This window comes from Procambarus clarkii, chromosome 46 (genome assembly GCF_040958095.1).
Source record: "Procambarus clarkii isolate CNS0578487 chromosome 46, FALCON_Pclarkii_2.0, whole genome shotgun sequence".
NCBI lineage: Eukaryota > Metazoa > Arthropoda > Malacostraca > Decapoda > Cambaridae > Procambarus > Procambarus clarkii.
In genome coordinates this window covers 28,170,422-28,189,169 of record NC_091195.1, presented here as the reverse complement: position 1 = coordinate 28,189,169, position 18,748 = coordinate 28,170,422, and the positions used below count along the sequence as shown (strand labels likewise).

The 18,748-nt window shown below is 43.9% G+C and overlaps 1 protein-coding gene across 1 annotated transcript in view; it reads left to right on the top strand.

The window, feature by feature from the left end:
* Positions 1 to 18,748, top strand: part of LOC123770560 (uncharacterized) — a 44,650-nt gene that overhangs the window by 5,858 nt on the left and 20,044 nt on the right. The window contains exons 2-4 of the mRNA XM_069301610.1: positions 954 to 3,785; positions 6,734 to 6,916; positions 11,885 to 12,054. Of these exons, the coding sequence (XP_069157711.1) occupies positions 2,596 to 3,785; positions 6,734 to 6,916; positions 11,885 to 12,054 (1,543 nt within the window). The 5' untranslated portion in view covers positions 954 to 2,595. The remainder of the gene's footprint in view (positions 1 to 953; positions 3,786 to 6,733; positions 6,917 to 11,884; positions 12,055 to 18,748) is intronic.

Genomic DNA, 18,748 nt, shown 5'->3' with positions numbered 1-18,748 from the left:
GGTATGTACAGGACGCCTTAATCTGCTTGACCATCACGACTGGACAAAAGGATGTGATAGCCGAAGCTATTTGAACCACTTCCCCGCCAACACTCGGATGGTAATCTTGGGCATAGCATTTTATCAAATCACCTCATTCTTTGGGGCACATGTGAGGGACACAAATGAGAACAAGTCTGAATGGTCCCCAGGACTATATGCAACTGAAAACTCACACCCCAGAAGTGACTCGAACCCATTCAGGCTTGTTCACATTAAATAAATATGAAAATAAGATTAAAATATGCCATCACAGAAAACGGACGTGTTGAGTGAAGATGAAGACTTGCTGGCTGTGGACGTCATTGAACATTAGGGATGACTGTACCTGTCCGGGTTTCCGAGGTGACCACATTTGGGGACGACAGAACGGAGCCCTTTAATACCCCTTCGGAAACATATATATATGAAAGGGAGAGGTCGATAAACGATTGAAAATATTTGGAGACTATGTGGTACCATCGAATAAAAAATTCAAATACCCCATATGCTACAAGGGGCCATAGACAAAAAATTGAAAACACCCCTATGACTATGGGATCCCTTGAAAAAATGAAAAGGGAACCCAATAGTCATAACTCTCACTACTCAACCTTAATGTGAGAAGTTCCACCTTTACTGTGGGAAGTTCCACCTTTACTGTGGGAAGTTCCACCTTTACTGTGGGAAGTTCCACCTTTACTGTGGGAAGTTCCACCTTTACTGTGGGAAGTTCCACCTTTACTGTGGGAAGTTCCACCTTTACTGTGTGAAGTTTAGAATGAAAAATAATGAAATCTTTATTTCTTTCTATTGGATGTAATTACATTTATAATACCTTGCTAAATTGTATTTAATTAATATTAGTTTACATAAATATATATTTTGGGCAGGTAACCTTCATGTGCCTGTTTGTTTACATTTGATTTTTCCAGGAGTTGGAGACGTCTGAGAAACGTTGGACGAAGTACAGACGTCTGAGGAACGTTGGACGAAGTACAGACGTCTGAGGAACGTTGGACGAAGTACAGACGTCTGAGGAACGTTGGACGAAGTACAGACGTCTGAGGAACGTTGGACGAAGTACAGACGTCTGAGGAACGTTGGACGAAGTACAGACGTCTGAGGAACGTTGGACGAAGTACAGACGTCTGAGGAATGTTGGACGAAGTACAGACGTCTGAGGAACGTTGGACGAAGTACAGACGTCTGAGGAACGTTGGACGAAGTACAGACGTCTGAGGAACGTTGGACGAAGTACAGACGTCTGAGGAACGTTGGACGAAGTACAGACGTCTGAGGAACGTTGGACGAAGTACAGACGTCTGAGGAACGTTGGACGAAGTACAGACGTCTGAGGAACGTTGGACGAAGTACAGACGTCTGAGGAACGTTGGACGAAGTACAGACGTCTGAGGAACGTTGGACGAAGTACAGACGTCTGAGGAATGTTGGACGAAGTACAGACGTCTGAGGAACGTTGGACGAAGTACAGACGTCTGAGGAACGTTGGACGAAGTACAGACGTCTGAGGAACGTTGGACGAAGTACAGACGTCTGAGGAACGTTGGACGAAGTACAGACGTCTGAGGAACGTTGGACGAAGTACAGACGTCTGAGGAACGTTGGACGAAGTACAGACGTCTGAGGAACGTTGGACGAAGTACAGACGTCTGAGGAACGTTGGACGAAGTACAGACGTCTGAGAAACGTTGGACGAAGTACAGACGTCTGAGGAACGTTGGACGAAGTACAGACGTCTGAGGAACGTTGGACGAAGTACAGACGTCTGAGGAACGTTGGACGAAGTACAGACGTCTGAGGAACGTTGGACGAAGTACAGACGTCTGAGAAACGTTGGACGAAGTACAGACGTCTGAGGAACGTTGGACGAAGTACAGACGTCTGAGGAACGTTGGACGAAGTACAGACGTCTGAGGAACGTTGGACGAAGTACAGACGTCTGAGGAACGTTGGACGAAGTACAGACGTCTGAGAAACGTTGGACGAAGTACAGACGTCTGAGGAACGTTGGACGAAGTACAGACGTCTGAGGAACGTTGGACGAAGTACAGACGTCTGAGGAACGTTGGACGAAGTACAGACGTCTGAGGAACGTTGGACGAAGTACAGACGTCTGAGGAACGTTGGACGAAGTACAGACGTCTGAGGAACGTTGGACGAAGTACAGACGTCTGAGGAACGTTGGACGAAGTACAGACGTCTGAGGAACGTTGGATGAAGTACAGACGTCTGAGGAACGTTGGACGAAGTACAGACGTCTCCGGAACGTTGGACGAAATGCAAGGAAGTTATTGATGACTTTTCATTAGTGTAAAGTAAAACATAAGAAATACCAATTTTAATCTCTTCAGCAAAACAATTGAATTACAAAAAGTTACTGAAAATATATAAACAACAAAATAATATATTAAATATGTAATAAATTTCTCAAAGTTCAATACTGTACCACAATATAGAAGCTGGAGCACCGTACTGAAGAAGTACGAGACAGTCGCCAGTGAACAAGGAGAAACCGAACAAAAGTATTGTGAGGTGCTAATCAGTAAGTTCAGTATGCCAGTAACGCAAGACAACAAAAACTGGACCCGTTTTGGCCTGGCTTTGTGTATGGAAGGACGAGATGCACTGGCTTGTGTGTTCACGTGGTTGTACCAGGGCGGCTTCCCAGTAACTGTGTCCAACGTTAACCTCTTTGATCATGAGAAGACAATACTGCAAGATTCAACTGACGCGGCAGCTTTTGATATTACCCTGTTGTACAAGCTCCTGCGGCGTGTGTGTGGTCTGGCTGACATTAAGGACCCCACGTGGACCACTCCAGGGCCTAGCGGACCATCGCTTGAACATCTCATTTACAAGCTGAAGACGTTCAGAGACAATAAATGGGGCCATATAAATAAGATGACTGAGCAAGACCTTAAGGAAAACCTGACAGAGCTCCGTAATATACTGAAGATGATGTTGGCTAAGGCCGGCGCCCGGTGTGGGAAAGACAGCCGTGAAGTGGACCGAATGTTTAGAAACTTCACTGTGTTTATTGACGCACTGCTAGAAAAAAACACAGAGCCGGTGTTTCAGCGCCAAATGGGGGGCTTGACACCGCTTTCTTGGGAAGATCCCAACAGATTACACCAGGAAGATTTGCTAGTATTACAAGAGCAAGATCTCAACCAATTGTGTTACGTATTCGCTGTGATTAAGGCAGGAAGATTAGTACTTGACACAGTGTTCAGATGGTCATACAGAGGTACCTTCCCAGTACACAATTACCTCACTGAGGAATTGGGGTATACAAAAGCCCAGTTCAGGCAGACCTTTGATGCTTACCAGCGGGATAAGCTTCAAGCTTCTGCTGACAGCACTAGTTTTGATTTTATCTTATTATACAAACTACTGCAGCGTGTGTGTGGTCTGGCAGATATTCATGACCCTACGTGGACCACTCCAGGACCTCTGGGGCCATCGCTTGAGCACCTCATTTATAAACTGAAGCAACACCGAAATTATGCTGTTCATGGACAACTGAGTATGACTGAGCAAGACTTCAAAACAACACTGAAAGAACTCAAGGACTTAATGGTACAGGTGTTGACTCAAGCCGGAGGACGGTTTGGGAGAACTGATAATGATGTGAGTCAGGTGATCAACTCTGTCACCGAGTATATTGATGCATCGTATACAAAGATCACAGAGCTGCTGGACCCCTCAGATCTTACGGATATGGAAACCACCTCTACAAATAGATGAAGATGTTCCATAAACTTCCTTTTAATTATCATGTAACATTGTAGTTTTCTGCTCTAAGAGTCTGACCTTCCTTCCTGCTGTCATTCACGGTTTAAACTTTTATTTATTTTTTTATTTATTTTTTTATTAATTTTTTATTTATTTATATACAAGAAGGCACATTGGGTTTACGAGAGTACATAACATTGATGTTTTTACATTCTTGTAAAGTCACTAACACGCATAGCGTCTCGGGCAGGTCCTTAATCTAACACATAATTTAAGTAGGTAATTTCTAAGAAAATTTAAAAATGTTAACAGGTACATTGTAAGAAATATTTTGCACAGCGTTTCAGGCAAGATGTGGGAAAACTTAAAAGTTAAGACTTAAAAATAATTGAGATCAAAATCATGAATTGAACTGAAATAAAAAAAAAGAATGACAATAATTACAAGATGGACGGAACAGCTGAAATTGCAACAGAACAACACAAGTAATTTTAACTAAATAAACAGACAGGCTATAATTTTCTTTAAGTTTCTTCATGGCAAATATTAGCAGTTATACAAGTTGGTCATTAATCATTAATGTTTGATAATAGCAAGACATGGGCTGACATTTAGGGGGGTAAGGTAGGTTACATGGAGTTTATTAAGTAGTACTTAGTTCTATTCTTAAACTGGTTGAGAGAGGTACAGCCTTTGACATGGTTGGGAAGGTCATTCCACCTTCTGGGTCCCTTGATTTGTAAAGCATTTCTAGTTTGATTAAGTCGTACTCTTGGAATATCAAATAGGCATTTGTTTCTGGTGTGGTGCTCATGGGTTCTGTTACAACCTTCTAGGAAGCTTTTAAGGTCAGGATTGACATTACAATTCACAGTTTTATATATAGAAAGTACATTTGAGGAAATGTGCAGTGACTGTCGAACTCACTCCCTGATGAATTAAAATAACTGTCCATCCTATGCCCTGTTCAAAAGTAAAACTGAAAAGTACCTAATTCCATGCTCATAGTTTCCTACCTTGTGCTTCAAACTCACACTGTATCTTGCACTACTCACTTCCCCAATATTTGTACTTAAATTCTATTTTAAAATTATTCTACTTAAAATTATCTGTACCTGTAAAAGTAAAGCTGGAAAGTACATGTAAACATTTTTTATAAATTTTACTGTTAATTTATCTAAAAATTTTCTGTTAGTTTAAGGACTTGCCCGAAACGCTATGCGTGCTAGTGGCTTTACGAGAATGTAAATTCAACTTATTTCTATATTCTCTGTTAACCCCCAATGTTATTATTTTATTTTATTTATTTATTTTATTTTATTTATATATATACAAGAAGGTACATTGGGTTTGTGAGAATACATTGGATAGTACAGTATTTACATTCTTGTAAAGCCACTAGTACGCGCAGCGTTTCGGGCAGTGTACCTTCAAGTATATAAATACATAAATAAATAGATAAATAAAGACTAATTAAGTACAGTACTTAATCTTAGCCAGTGTAATCACCTCTGTCAATTTATAGTGCTGATATAAAACCTTGCTACAATGTACTTTTTTGTATCTTACCTATTATGTTAGTTTAAGGACCTGCCCGAAACACTATGCGTGTTAGTGACTTTGCAAAAATGTAAAAATATCACTAATGTAATCTCACCAACCGATTGTACCTTCTTGTGAATGAAATATTATATTATATTATTATATTATATTATATTATATTATATTATTATTTAATATTTAACATATTCAAAGATTTAATTAAGGGGCCCGACTGCTGTCTTGGGCTAGAGCTTGATATTGTTGTGATAGCTGACTTGTGTTGGGTAATTAGAGGACGTAGCTTATTTTAGGCAGTAGAACCTTAAGCACAGGTACTATAACTGAGATAAGCATAGATGAAAGACTAATAGAACATTACCAGGGCAGGGAGAGGTACATAATATCTGATTGTAGAAAGAATTCCAATTGTTTTAGAAACTTTTTTTGCTATATGTTGAATGTGGCCCCGGAAATTCAGCTTGTTGTCAATGAGAACACCGAGGGATAAACTTTATCCAGCGTGTCTTATTCCTGTGTGGCATTAGTATATTACAATCTTAACTTAAGGAATTACTGAATTCTTAATTTGATTAATTATCATTATCCTAGTTTATTAATTATTTGAATTTTAATTTACTTATTCTTGGTCTCAACTTTATTATGTAGTCCCCGTGGTGCAGTGGTAAAGCACTCGCTCGGCGCTTTGCGAGCGCTTGGCCTGGGTTCGTATCCTGGCCGGGGAGGATTGACCCGGTGCCAATCCTTAACTGTAGCCTCTGTTCACCCAACAGTAAAATGGGTACCTGGTTGTTAAACAATTTGGCGGGTCGTGTTCCGGGAACATAGGATTAAGGACCTGCCCAAAATGCTATGTGTGCTCGGGGCTATACAAGATTGTATCAGGGGAGTAGAAATAGCCTAAGCTACTCTATCCCTTTGAGATGTATTTCTTGCTTATCTCAATAAACATACTTGAACTTGAACTTGAAGATTGTAACTACTCTTGTATATAAATAAATGAAAATAAATGTAGTCTTCACTTTGTTCTGCTTTTATTAATTATATGTTTCCATTGTCCATCCTTTATCTAATTTTAATTATTACCATATGACATTAATGTATTACAATTTTCTTTAATGTTAATTTGACTGATTATCTATATCCTAGTTTATTAACTATTTGAATCTCAATTCATTTATTCATGAAACCTTAATTTGATTAATATTGATAATCCTTCTTGTAAATAATTATCAAAAGAAGGCACCAAGCCGGGAAGGCTAAGAAGCACCGTCAGAAGTGCGGGATATTCCAAAGGCGCTAAATATGAACACATCCACAAAGGCCGTGACAAGGGTCACGCCTTTGTGGATTTGTTTATTTGATGCATCACGCTATTGTTATTTCTGTGTGTAAGCGCTAAATACCTCTATAAAGATGTCAATATGAGAACAAAAGCGCATAAGGTGAACAACATCAAAGGCATCCGATTCACTAAGGTTACTATCGAGGGACAGATCGATGACCGCCAGAGACGGTCTGAAAGCAAGATAAATGCACATCCTGGAAGTCAGGACATTCAACAAGGATATGCACGACTGTAAGAGGGACAATGCAGTTTGGACAATAAGGAGCAGGGCATTAAGTGACTAAAGGGAGTTAAACGTGTATGGCTAATACGTAACCTCACCTAATACGTAACCTAAATACTAAATACGTAACCTCGCCATAGCCGTTTCGAACCGCCGGTGATGGTGGTAGGAGGAAGGCCAATGGGGACACTTCAGAACACGCAGCTTGTTACCAGTAAGAGAAGACCAGCGATCCTGCCTACGGGCACGGCTCGAGGAATGAATAACAGGGTAGAAGTCTGAATAAGGAATACCTCTGCGAGAAATGGGACAAGTGCAGGATAGCCTCCTTCGCTGCAGCGTCTACCTTTGCGAGAAATGGGACAAGTGCGGGATAGCCTCCTTCGCTGCAGCGTCTACCTTTGCGAGAAATGGGACAAGTGCGGGATAGCCTCCTTCGCTGCAGCGTCTACCTTTGCGAGAAATGGGACAAGTGCGGGATAGCCTCCTTCGCTGCAGCGTCCGCACGCTCATTTAAGTTAACACCAAAGAAGTTGGGAACCCAGCAAAACTCGACTGTCTTAAAACTGCTGGCGATAAGAAACAGCCAATATTGAATTGCGACGACCACAGGATGGGCAGGATTAAAGCACTCGAAAGCCATGAGGACACTGCGAGAGTGAACCACAACAACAAAGGAAGAATTACGGCGAGAAACCAGTTGACGAAGAGCAAACAAAACTGCATAAAGTTCACCCGTGAACATGTTAGTCTCCGGAGGCAGGCGACACACATATAGGTGTGGTCAGGAAACACACCGGAGTAGCCCACACTGCCAGCAGACTTGGACGCATCTGTGAAGACAGAGATCTGACCCACAAGTCAGACCTTATCAGAACTGCAGTCTCCAGTAAATCCACTGTTTATGTGAATGTCTGACCAGGTTCAGACAAAATCTCTTACTTAAACTGTGTGGATTCTGCAAAAATTCCCCTGCAAATAAACATTGTTTTGTGCAAGATGGTAAAATTATAGCTAGGAAGACGGACACTGAAAAAACCTATGTAATAACCACTGAAGCTCACCTTAATTCTTTCCTGAATGACTGTGGGATAACAGCTGAATAACCAATATACAAATTATAGTTTCATCTAACAACCAATGTGTACTTTAGCTTGGTCGACGTCGACTTCCAGGTCTGGTCGACGACCGGGCCGCGGGGACGCTAAGCCCCGGAAGCACCTAAAGGTAACCTCAAGGTAACCAAGGTAGCTCTGCCTTTCCTTTCAAAAGGTTTTAATTTTATTTAATAAAAAAATTGTCATCTTTGTTATTGTCTCTTTTTTTATTTTGTTTATTTACTCTATCTTTTATATACCCATTCTCCCTTGTTCCATTGTACACTGACTCTGCCTGTGTCCTCTAGTATAAACTTTATCATTCAGTGTATCTCTAATTAATCTATCTCATTTTATTTTTGTGTAGCTTTAGTAATTAGCTATAGTATAATTATAATATTATAGTAAGTAAGCTATTTGTTTGATAGAATTATTAATTGTTTTTGTAGTGGTCATCTATTGGAATTAATTATTCTAGTTCATTTTTACTTTTCTTAAGTTCCATTAAGTTTATATTACTTAAATTACCATTAAGTTTATATTACTTTAGAATTTGTATTCAACTTTTTCTTTGTAACCCAGGTAGCCTAGCCTCTCCACCCTTGTAACCCAGGTAGCCTAGCCTCTCCACCCTTGTAACCCAGGTAGCCTAGCCTCTCCACCCTTGTAACCCAGGTAGCCTAGCCTCTCCACCCTTGTAACCCAGGTAGCCTAGCCTCTCCACCCTTGTAACCCAGGTAGCCTAGCCTCTCCACCCTTGTAACCCAGGTAGCCTAGCCTCTCCACCCTTGTAACCCAGGTAGCCTAGCCTCTCCACCCTTGTAACCCAGGTTGCCCAGCCTCTCCACCCTTGTAACCCAGGTTGCCCAGCCTCACCACCCTTGTAACCCAGGTAGCCTAGCCTCACCACCCTTGTAACCCAGGTTGCCCAGCCTCACCACCCTTGTAACCCAGGTTGCCCAGCCTCACCACCCTTGTAACCCAGGTTGCCCAGCCTCACCACCCTTGTAACCCAGGTTGCCCAGCCTCACCACCCTTGTAACCCAGGTAGCCTAGCCTCACCACCCTTGTAACCCAGGTAGCCTAGCCTCACCACCCTTGTAACCCAGGTTGCCCAGCCTCACCACCCTTGTAACCCAGGTTGCCCAGCCTCACCACCCTTGTAACCCAGGTAGCCTAGCCTCTCCACCCTTGTAACCCAGGTAGCCTAGCCTCTCCACCCTTGTAACCCAGGTAGCCTAGCCTCTCCACCCTTGTAACCCAGGTAGCCTAGCCTCACCACCCTTGTAACCCAGGTTGCCCAGCCTCACCACCCTTGTAACCCAGGTTGCCCAGCCTCACCACCCTTGTAACCCAGGTTGCCCAGCCTCACCACCCTTGTAACCCAGGTTGCCCAGCCTCTCCACCCTTGTAACCCAGGTAGCCTAGCCTCTCCACCCTTGTAACCCAGGTAGCCTAGCCTCTCCACCCTTGTAACCCAGGTAGCCTAGCCTCACCACCCTTGTAACCCAGGTAGCCTAGCCTCACCACCCTTGTAACCCAGGTTGCCCAGCCTCACCACCCTTGTAACCCAGGTTGCCCAGCCTCACCACCCTTGTAACCCAGGTAGCCTAGCCTCTCCACCCTTGTAACCCAGGTAGCCTAGCCTCTCCACCCTTGTAACCCAGGTAGCCTAGCCTCTCCACCCTTGTAACCCAGGTAGCCTAGCCTCACCACCCTTGTAACCCAGGTTGCCCAGCCTCACCACCCTTGTAACCCAGGTTGCCCAGCCTCACCACCCTTGTAACCCAGGTTGCCCAGCCTCACCACCCTTGTAACCCAGGTAGCCTAGCCTCTCCACCCTTGTAACCCAGGTAGCCTAGCCTCTCCACCCTTGTAACCCAGGTAGCCTAGCCTCTCCACCCTTGTAACCCAGGTAGCCTAGCCTCTCCACCCTTGTAACCCAGGTAGCCTAGCCTCTCCACCCTTGTAACCCAGGTTGCCCAGCCTCACCACCCTTGTAACCCAGGAAGCCTAGCCTCTCCACCCTTGTAACCCAGGTTGCCCAGCCTCACCACCCTTGTAACCCAGGTAGCCTAGCCTCTCCACCCTTGTAACCCAGGTAGCCTAGCCTCTCCACCCTTGTAACCCAGGTAGCCTAGCCTCTCCACCCTTGTAACCCAGGTAGCCTAGCCTCTCCACCCTTGTAACCCAGGTAGCCTAGCCTCTCCACCCTTGTAACCCAGGTAGCCTAGCCTCTCCACCCTTGTAACCCAGGTAGCCTAGCCTCTCCACCCTTGTAACCCAGGTTGCCCAGCCTCACCACCCTTGTAACCCAGGAAGCCTAGCCTCTCCACCCTTGTAACCCAGGTTGCCCAGCCTCACCACCCTTGTAACCCAGGTAGCCTAGCCTCTCCACCCTTGTAACCCAGGTTGCCCAGCCTCTCCACCCTTGTAACCCAGGTTGCCCAGCCTCACCACCCTCGTAACCCAGGTAGCCTAGCCTCTCCACCCTTGTAACCCAGGTAGCCTAGCCTCTCCACCCTTGTAACCCAGGTAGCCCAGCCTCTCCACCCTTGTAACCCAGGTTGCCTAGCCTCTCCACCCTTGTAACCCAGGTAGCCTAGCCTCTCCACCCTTGTAACCCAGGTAGCCTAGCCTCTCCACCCTTGTAACCCAGGTAGCCTAGCCTCTCCACCCTTGTAACCCAGGTTGCCCAGCCTCTCCACCCTTGTAACCCAGGTAGCCTAGCCTCTCCACCCTTGTAACCCAGGTAGCCTAGCCTCTCCACCCTTGTAACCCAGGTAGCCCAGCCTCTCCACCCTTGTAACCCAGGTTGCCCAGCCTCTCCACCCTTGTAACCCAGGTTGCCCAGCCTCTCCACCCTTGTAACCCAGGTTGCCTAGCCTCTCCACCCTTGTAACCCAGGTAGCCTAGCCTCTCCACCCTTGTAACCCAGGTTGCCCAGCCTCACCACCCTTGTAACCCAGGTTGCCTAGCCTCTCCACCCTTGTAACCCAGGTTGCCTAGCCTCTCCACCCTTGTAACCCAGGTTGCCCAGCCTCTCCACCCTTGTAACCCAGGTTGCCCAGCCTCACCACCCTTGTAACCCAGGTTGCCCAGCCTCACCACCCTTGTAACCCAGGTTGCCCAGCCTCTCCACCCTTGTAACCCAGGTAGCCTAGCCTCTCCACCCTTGTAACCCAGGTTGCCCAGCCTCACCACCCTTGTAACCCAGGTAGCCCAGCCTCTCCACCCTTGTAACCCAGGTTGCCCAGCCTCTCCACCCTTGTAACCCAGGTTGCCCAGCCTCTCCACCCTTGTAACCCAGGTTGCCCAGCCTCTCCACCCTTGTAACCCAGGTTGCCCAGCCTCTCCACCCTTGTAACCCAGGTTGCCCAGCCTCACCACCCTTGTAACCCAGGTTGCCCAGCCTCACCACCCTTGTAACCCAGGTTGCCCAGCCTCACCACCCTTGTAACCCAGGTTGCCCAGCCTCACCACCCTTGTAACCCAGGTTGCCTAGCCTCTCCACCCTTGTAACCCAGGTTGCCTAGCCTCTCCACCCTTGTAACCCAGGTTGCCCAGCCTCTCCACCCTTGTAACCCAGGTTGCCCAGCCTCTCCACCCTTGTAACCCAGGTTGCCCAGCCTCTCCACCCTTGTAACCCAGGTTGCCCAGCCTCTCCACCCTTGTAACCCAGGTTGCCCAGCCTCTCCACCCTTGTAACCCAGGGTGGTCTTGGCTTTGCCTGTGCCTCCCAGTGCAAATTTTACTTTCAGTGTACCTGAAAGTACCCTTCAGCAACCTGCCTCATTTTGTGTATAGTTTTATATATTCTTTTTTTTCGTATCTGGATCTTTCTATAATTGTCTTTTTTGTTTAATTTCTGTCAAACAGTCCTCTTATGCAAACTATTATAGACCCAGACCTTAACCTCTTATCTAGTATCTACGACAATCATCACTTTAATGATCAAAATTGCAGGTATTATACAGCACATGATGTAAGCAATGTTTTAACTTGTAATCACAATGTTTCTGTAATTAACTTGAATGTAAGATCTCTAAGTAAAGACTTTGATGATGTTAATGCCCTGATTCAAACAGTTGACAACAAATTCTCTTTTGTTGTGTTTACTGAAACGTGGTTAAAAGAGGATACTACTCAACTCTACAACATACCTAACTAATCAGCCATTCACAACTGTCGTCCTGTACAAAGAGGTGGTGGTACTTCACTTTACTACCACCAAGAACTGACTTGCTTAATAGTAATTAAAACTAGAGATCCTTGTAGAGAGTATATATTTGCCTGTTTCAGAGTCAAGGGTAGCGAGGCTGTCCTGACTGTGGGAGCAGTCTACAGAATCCCTAACACTGATGTGACTGAATTTAACTCTAATCTTAGAAATCTTATACTAGAGAACAGACTGAACAAAAACCACTTGATTATTTCTGGGTGACTTTAACGTTGACCTCTGCGAGCCTGATAACCCTCCTGCTGCTAGTTTCCTCAACTGTATGAATTCCTGCTTCCTCATACCCTTAATCACTAGACCAACTAGAATCACTGACAGTACTGCCACAGCTCTTGACCACATCTGGACCAACATAACCTCTCCGCTTACTTCAGGTATAATCACCGATAGCACTACAGACCATTACCCCACATTTCTCTTAACAAACATTAACAAACCACCTCTAGAGTAGAGGGAGTTAAGCTTTAGGCTGCACAATGAAACTGCTATAGGCAATTTTATAGCTAATGCTGCAAATATCAACTGGGAATCCGAATTAGGTAACATAGGGGACATCAACCTAGCAGTGCAATCATTTCTTCAAAAAACTCTCAGCCTTTATAACACCCACTGTCCTTTGCTAACGAAACAAGTCACAACTAAAAGGCTAAACAATCCTTGGCTTACAAAGGGGATATTTAAATCTATTAATAAAAATGACCTTGAGAAAAAGTATAGGTTAGGAATCGTCTCCAAAGAAATTTCAAAGAATTACTCATCATTACTATCTAAAATAATTAAAAGAGCCAAAATTAAGTACTACGAAGATAAATTTTTCCAAATAAAGAGCAACATTAAGAAAACATGGAGCATAATTTCACAAATATCGGGATAAAAAAAGATTTTAAATAACAAACCAATGCTCCTGTCCAATAACAATGGTCTGCTTTCAGCCTCAGATACTGCTATTGAATTCAATAGGTTCTTCTCTTCCATTGGGTCATCCCTTGCTAATGATATTCCATCTTCCAGTACTGACATTAAGGACTATCTTACAGGTAACTATCCACAGTCTTTGCACCTAACGCCCACTAATTCCACTAATGTTAATGAGATAATCCTTTCCCTTAAAACTAACTCTAGTGCCCTTGAGGAGATACCAACTCTAATTTACAAAAAAGCCTCCAGATCTTTAGCCCCTGCTATTGCATTGCTCTTCAACAAGTCACTTGAACTCCAAACCTTTCCAGATATTCTAAAAAAATGCGAGAGTAACCCCTGTTCACAAATGTGGTGATCTCACTGATGTTAACAACTACAGACCTATATCAATTCTGCCTAACTTGTCAAAAAATATTTGAAAAACTAATCTACAAGCAGCTTTACTCTTATCTAGCCAAACACAATATACTTAGCTCTTGTCAATATGGCTTCAGACCCAAAAAAGCACTAACGATGCACTTATTAGTATGATTAACTTGATTCATGCACCACTTGATAAAAATGAGTTCCCTGTTGGGTTATTTGTGGACCTGCGTAAGGCTTTTGACACTGTCACCACCAAAACCTTCTTCTTAAATTACATCATTATGGTGTCAGAGGACACTCCCTACAATGCCTCAAATCCTACCTTACTGACAGGCTCCAATATGTTTCTGTGAATAATTCAATTTCTCCCACCCTACCCATCAACATTGGTGTTCCTCAGGGCAGCATACTTGGCCCTCTCCTCTTTCTCATCTACTTTAACGACCTTCCAAATGCCTCCCAGCAACTCAAACCAATTCTATTTGCTGACGACACAACCTTCATTTACTCCAGTCCTGACCCCCTTGCTCTAAATGCCACAGTGAATACTGAGCTAAATAAAGTCCATCTTTAGCTAACTGCCAACAAACTCACCCTCATTATTGACAAAACTTTCTATATTTTGTTTGGCAATAAATCCTCTAATCAAATAAATCTCAGGACAAACAATACCCAAGTTTGTAACAAAGTAGATGGCAAGTTCCTTGGCGTTCTCATTGACCACAAGCTGAATTTACAGGGACACATTCTAAATATATAAAAAAAAAAAGTTTCAAAAACTGTGGGCATTCTTTCTAAGATCAGATATTATGTACCTCGCCCTGCCCTGGTGACTCTCTATTACTCCCTCATCTATCCTTATCTCAACTATGGTGTTTGTGCTTGGGGTTCTACTACCCAAAATCACTTACGTCCTCTAATTACTCAACACAAAGCTGCTATTAGGACAATATCCAACTCTGGCCCCAGACATCACTCGGTACCCCTACTCAAATATCTGAATATGTAAGAAAAAATAAGTCACTGCACATCCTCTCATGTGCATATATATATATATATATATATATATATATATATATATATATATATATATATATATATATATATATATATATCGGTTATATATATAACCGATATATATATATATATCGGCTCCCATCGGTTAAAGAAACTCTGCCCATCGCTTCTCGTCAGCGCCGGGAATCGAACCCGGGGCCACAGTATCACGTGTACAGCGTGCTACCCACACAGCCACCGGCGCCACATGTTATGTTATGTATGTTATAGTTGTTGCAAACTGTCCATGTACTGGTAAAAACCGCAAATGTATTATTGGTTTGATAAACAATAATTTATCCAAGTTTAAAGAAAAGTAGAAGTCAAAACTAGAATGGGTTTGAAATGTGGTTTAAATGTACAGATTGTGCAACTATCTGTACGATACTCTGTGGCGTCTTGTACAACAATCTGTACGATACTCTGTGACGTCTTGTGCAACACTGTACGATACTGTGACGTTTTGTGCAACACTGTACGATACTGTGACGTTTTGTGCAACACTGTACGATACTGGGACGTCTTGTACAATAATCTGTGACGTCTTGTGCAACAATCTGTACGATACTCTGTGACGTCTTGTGCAACAATCTGTACGATACTCTGTGACGTCTTGTGCAACAATCTGTACGATACTCTGTGACGTCTTGTGCAACAATCTGTACGATACTCTGTGACGTCTTGTGCAACAATCTGTACGATACTCTGTGACGTCTTGTACAACAATCTGTACGATACTCTGTGACGTCTCGTGCAGCGTTGCCAGCCGAAAGATTGTCAATAACAAGGCTATATGGAACATTAACTTCCCAACCTAATTGCTCTAAACTACCTATAACTATAACTAACTTTACTTATCTTATAATAATGAGAATTCTAATACTAACAATAATTGATTTGCAACTTTAATAAAGGTGTTAGTTTGATGAAGAAGTTTTCCTAGATGAGACGAGAGACTCAGTGCCGCCCGAACCTCGGGACGATGAGGAGGTGGGTGTTAGTGCTCTCGTCTCTCACCTCGCCCACCTACTATACTCCCTGGGTGTGCGCCCTTGTACAGGACACGTACAGGTTCAGGGGTTGACGGTGACACTGTGGAGGTAATTATTGAGTGCCGTGATTGACCGTTGTCGCCTGGGGTTGCCAGCTTGAGTGTTGATGCAGCTGAGAGCTGTGAATCACAGTGTAAGACCAACGTCATTGAGGCCATTGTTATCTACTCGCCTAGTTGTGCTTGCAGGGGTTGAGCCTCGGCTCTTTGGTCCCGTCATTCAACTGGTGTACAGAATCTGGAGCCCATTCGGCTCTGTCAAATCTTCATTTGAAACTATGTTAAGTCTGCCATAGCCATATATCAGTATGGAGTCTGTGTGTGTTTGTGAGTTCTCACCTATCTGTGCCTGCAGGATCGAGCATTGGCTCTTGGATCCCGCTTTTCTAGCCACCGGTTCTTTACAGTAATGACTCCGGTCCCACTTCCCTATCATACCTAGTTTTAAAACTAGTTTTTAATACCTAGTTTTTCGGGCTTGCCCGAAACGCTATGCGCAGTAGTGGCTTTAGGTATTGTATGTACTACCTCTCTCTCTTTAAATCTAACAATGTTTGTGCGGTAACGCTGCAACTATGTATGTACTGTTCCTAAGTAAATAATTATTATTATTATTATTATTATTATTATTATTATTATTATTATTATTATTATTATTATTATTATTATTATTTATTATTATAACTATGAGTAGTGATTATTTCTACAATGTGCTCCTTTATTTCACTCCATTTCCCAACTACTATCACACTAATAGAAAACTTTTTCTACTATCTCTTTGACAAATCTGATTTTCCAGCTTTCATCCATGCTTCCTGGTTATCTTGAGATCTTGAGGTTATCTTGAGATGATTTCGGGGCTTTTTTTAGTGTCCCCGCGGCCCGGTCCTCGACCAGGCCTCCACCCCCAGGAAGCAGCCCGTGACAGCTGACTAACACCCAGGTACCTAATTTACCGCTAGGTAACAGGGGCATAGGGTGAAAGAAACTCTGCCCATTGTTTCTCGCCGGCGCCTGGGATCGAACCCAGGACCACAGGATCACAAGTCCCGCGTGCTGTCCACTCGGCCGACCGGCTCTGTTGGTATTCCGTGTGAACATTTCGTTTATTTCCATTCTGTCAATCTCCCCTAATTATTTTGTATGCTGCGATCATATCTCTCCACTTCATCCTTTTAATTCTAGTATCGTAAGGGACAGTTCCTTCAGGAGCTCCTCATATCTCATCCCTCGTAACTCTGGGACGAGTCTCGTCACAAATTTCTGAACCTTTAACAGTTTCTTTATATGCTTCTTCAGATGGGGACTCCATGATGAGGCGGCATACTCTAAGACTGGCCTCACGTAGGCAGTGTAAAGCGCCCTAAATTATCCTCACTTAGGTTTCTGAATGATGTTCTAACTTTTGCCAGTGTAGAGTACGCTCCTGTCGTTATCCTATTTATATATGTCTCAGGAATTAGATTAGGTGTTACGTCCACTCCCAGGTCTCTTTCTCGAATCATTACAGGTAGGTAGTTTCCCTTCATTGTGTACTGTCCCTTTGGTTTCCTGTCACCTAGTCACATTTCCATAACTTTACACTTGCTGTGTTAAATTCCAGTAGCCATTTCTCTGACCATCTCTGCAGCTTGTTCAAGTCCTCTTGGAGGATCCTAAAATCCTCAACTGTTACAACTCATCTCATTAATTTCGCGTCATCTGCGAACATCGACATGTAGGACTCGACTCCTGTAAACATTTCGTTCATGTTTAAAAACAGAATTGGTCCCAGCACCGATCCTTGTGGTACTCCACTCGTTACTGTTCGCTAGTCCGACTTCTCGCCCCTTACCGTAACTCTTTGGCTCCTTCCTGTTAGGTAGTTCCTTATCCATGCTAGGGCCTTAATTTCCGCTTACTCTTGCCTGCCTCTCAAGTTTGAACAGCAGTCTCATGCATGTGCAGTACTGTGTGTGTGTGTGTGTGTGTGTGTGTGTGTGTGTGTGTGTGTGTGTGTGTATTTACTATTTGTTTATGCCTGCAGAATAAACCTATTAGCTCTTGGACCCCGCCTTTCTAATCAATCTATTTCTCCTCTATTATGACTACTACATATATTTCTCTCCAACACACACACAGATCCCAGGAGGAGTCAGTTTCCACCACATCACTGCTTAATGCATTCCATTTGTTAACTTCTCTGACACTAAAAAAGTTATTTTTCTAATTTCTCTGTGGTTCATTTGGGCACTCAATTTCCACCTGTGTCCCCTAGTGCGTGTGCCCCATATGTTAAATAAACTGTCTTTATCAACCCAATCAATTCCTCTGAGAATTTTGTATGTGGTGATCATGTTTTCCCTAACTCTTCTGTCTTTGATGACGTGAGGTTTAGTTCCTGTAGTCTCTCTTCATAGCTCATACCCCTCAGCTCGGGTATTAGTTTGGTGGCATACATACCTCTGTACCTTCTTCAATATAGTCTTGTGCTGGATGAGATACGGACTCCATGCTGGAGCTGCATACTCCCAGGTTGGTCTGACATATTCCGTGTATATAAGGTTTTGAATGATTCCTTCTCTTGAGGTTATCTTGAGATGATTTCGGGGCTTTAGTGTCCCCGCGGCCCGGTCCTTGACCAGGCCTCGTAGCCTGGTGGATAGCGCGCAGGATTCGTAATTCTGTGCCGCGGGTTCGATTCCCGCACGAGGCAGAAACAAATGGGCAAAAGTTTCTTTCACCCTGAATGCCCCTGTTACCTAGCAGTAAATAGGTACCTGGGAGTTAGTCAGCTGGCTTCCTGGGGGTGGAGGCCTGGTCGAGGACCGGGCCGCGGGGACACTAAAGCCCCGAAATCATCTCAAGATAACCTCAAGGCCTCCACCCCCAGGAACCAGCCCGTGACAGCTGACTAACACCCAGGTACCTATTTTACTGCTAGGTAACAGGGGCATAGGGTGAAAGAAACTCTGCCCATAGTTTCTCGCCGGCGCCTGGGATCGAACCCAGGACCACAGGATCACAAGTCAGCGTGCTGTCCGCTCGGCCGACCGACTCCCCTACACAAGTTTCTAAAGGATGTTTTTATGTTGACCAGCATGGCATATGATGCTGATGTTATCATCTT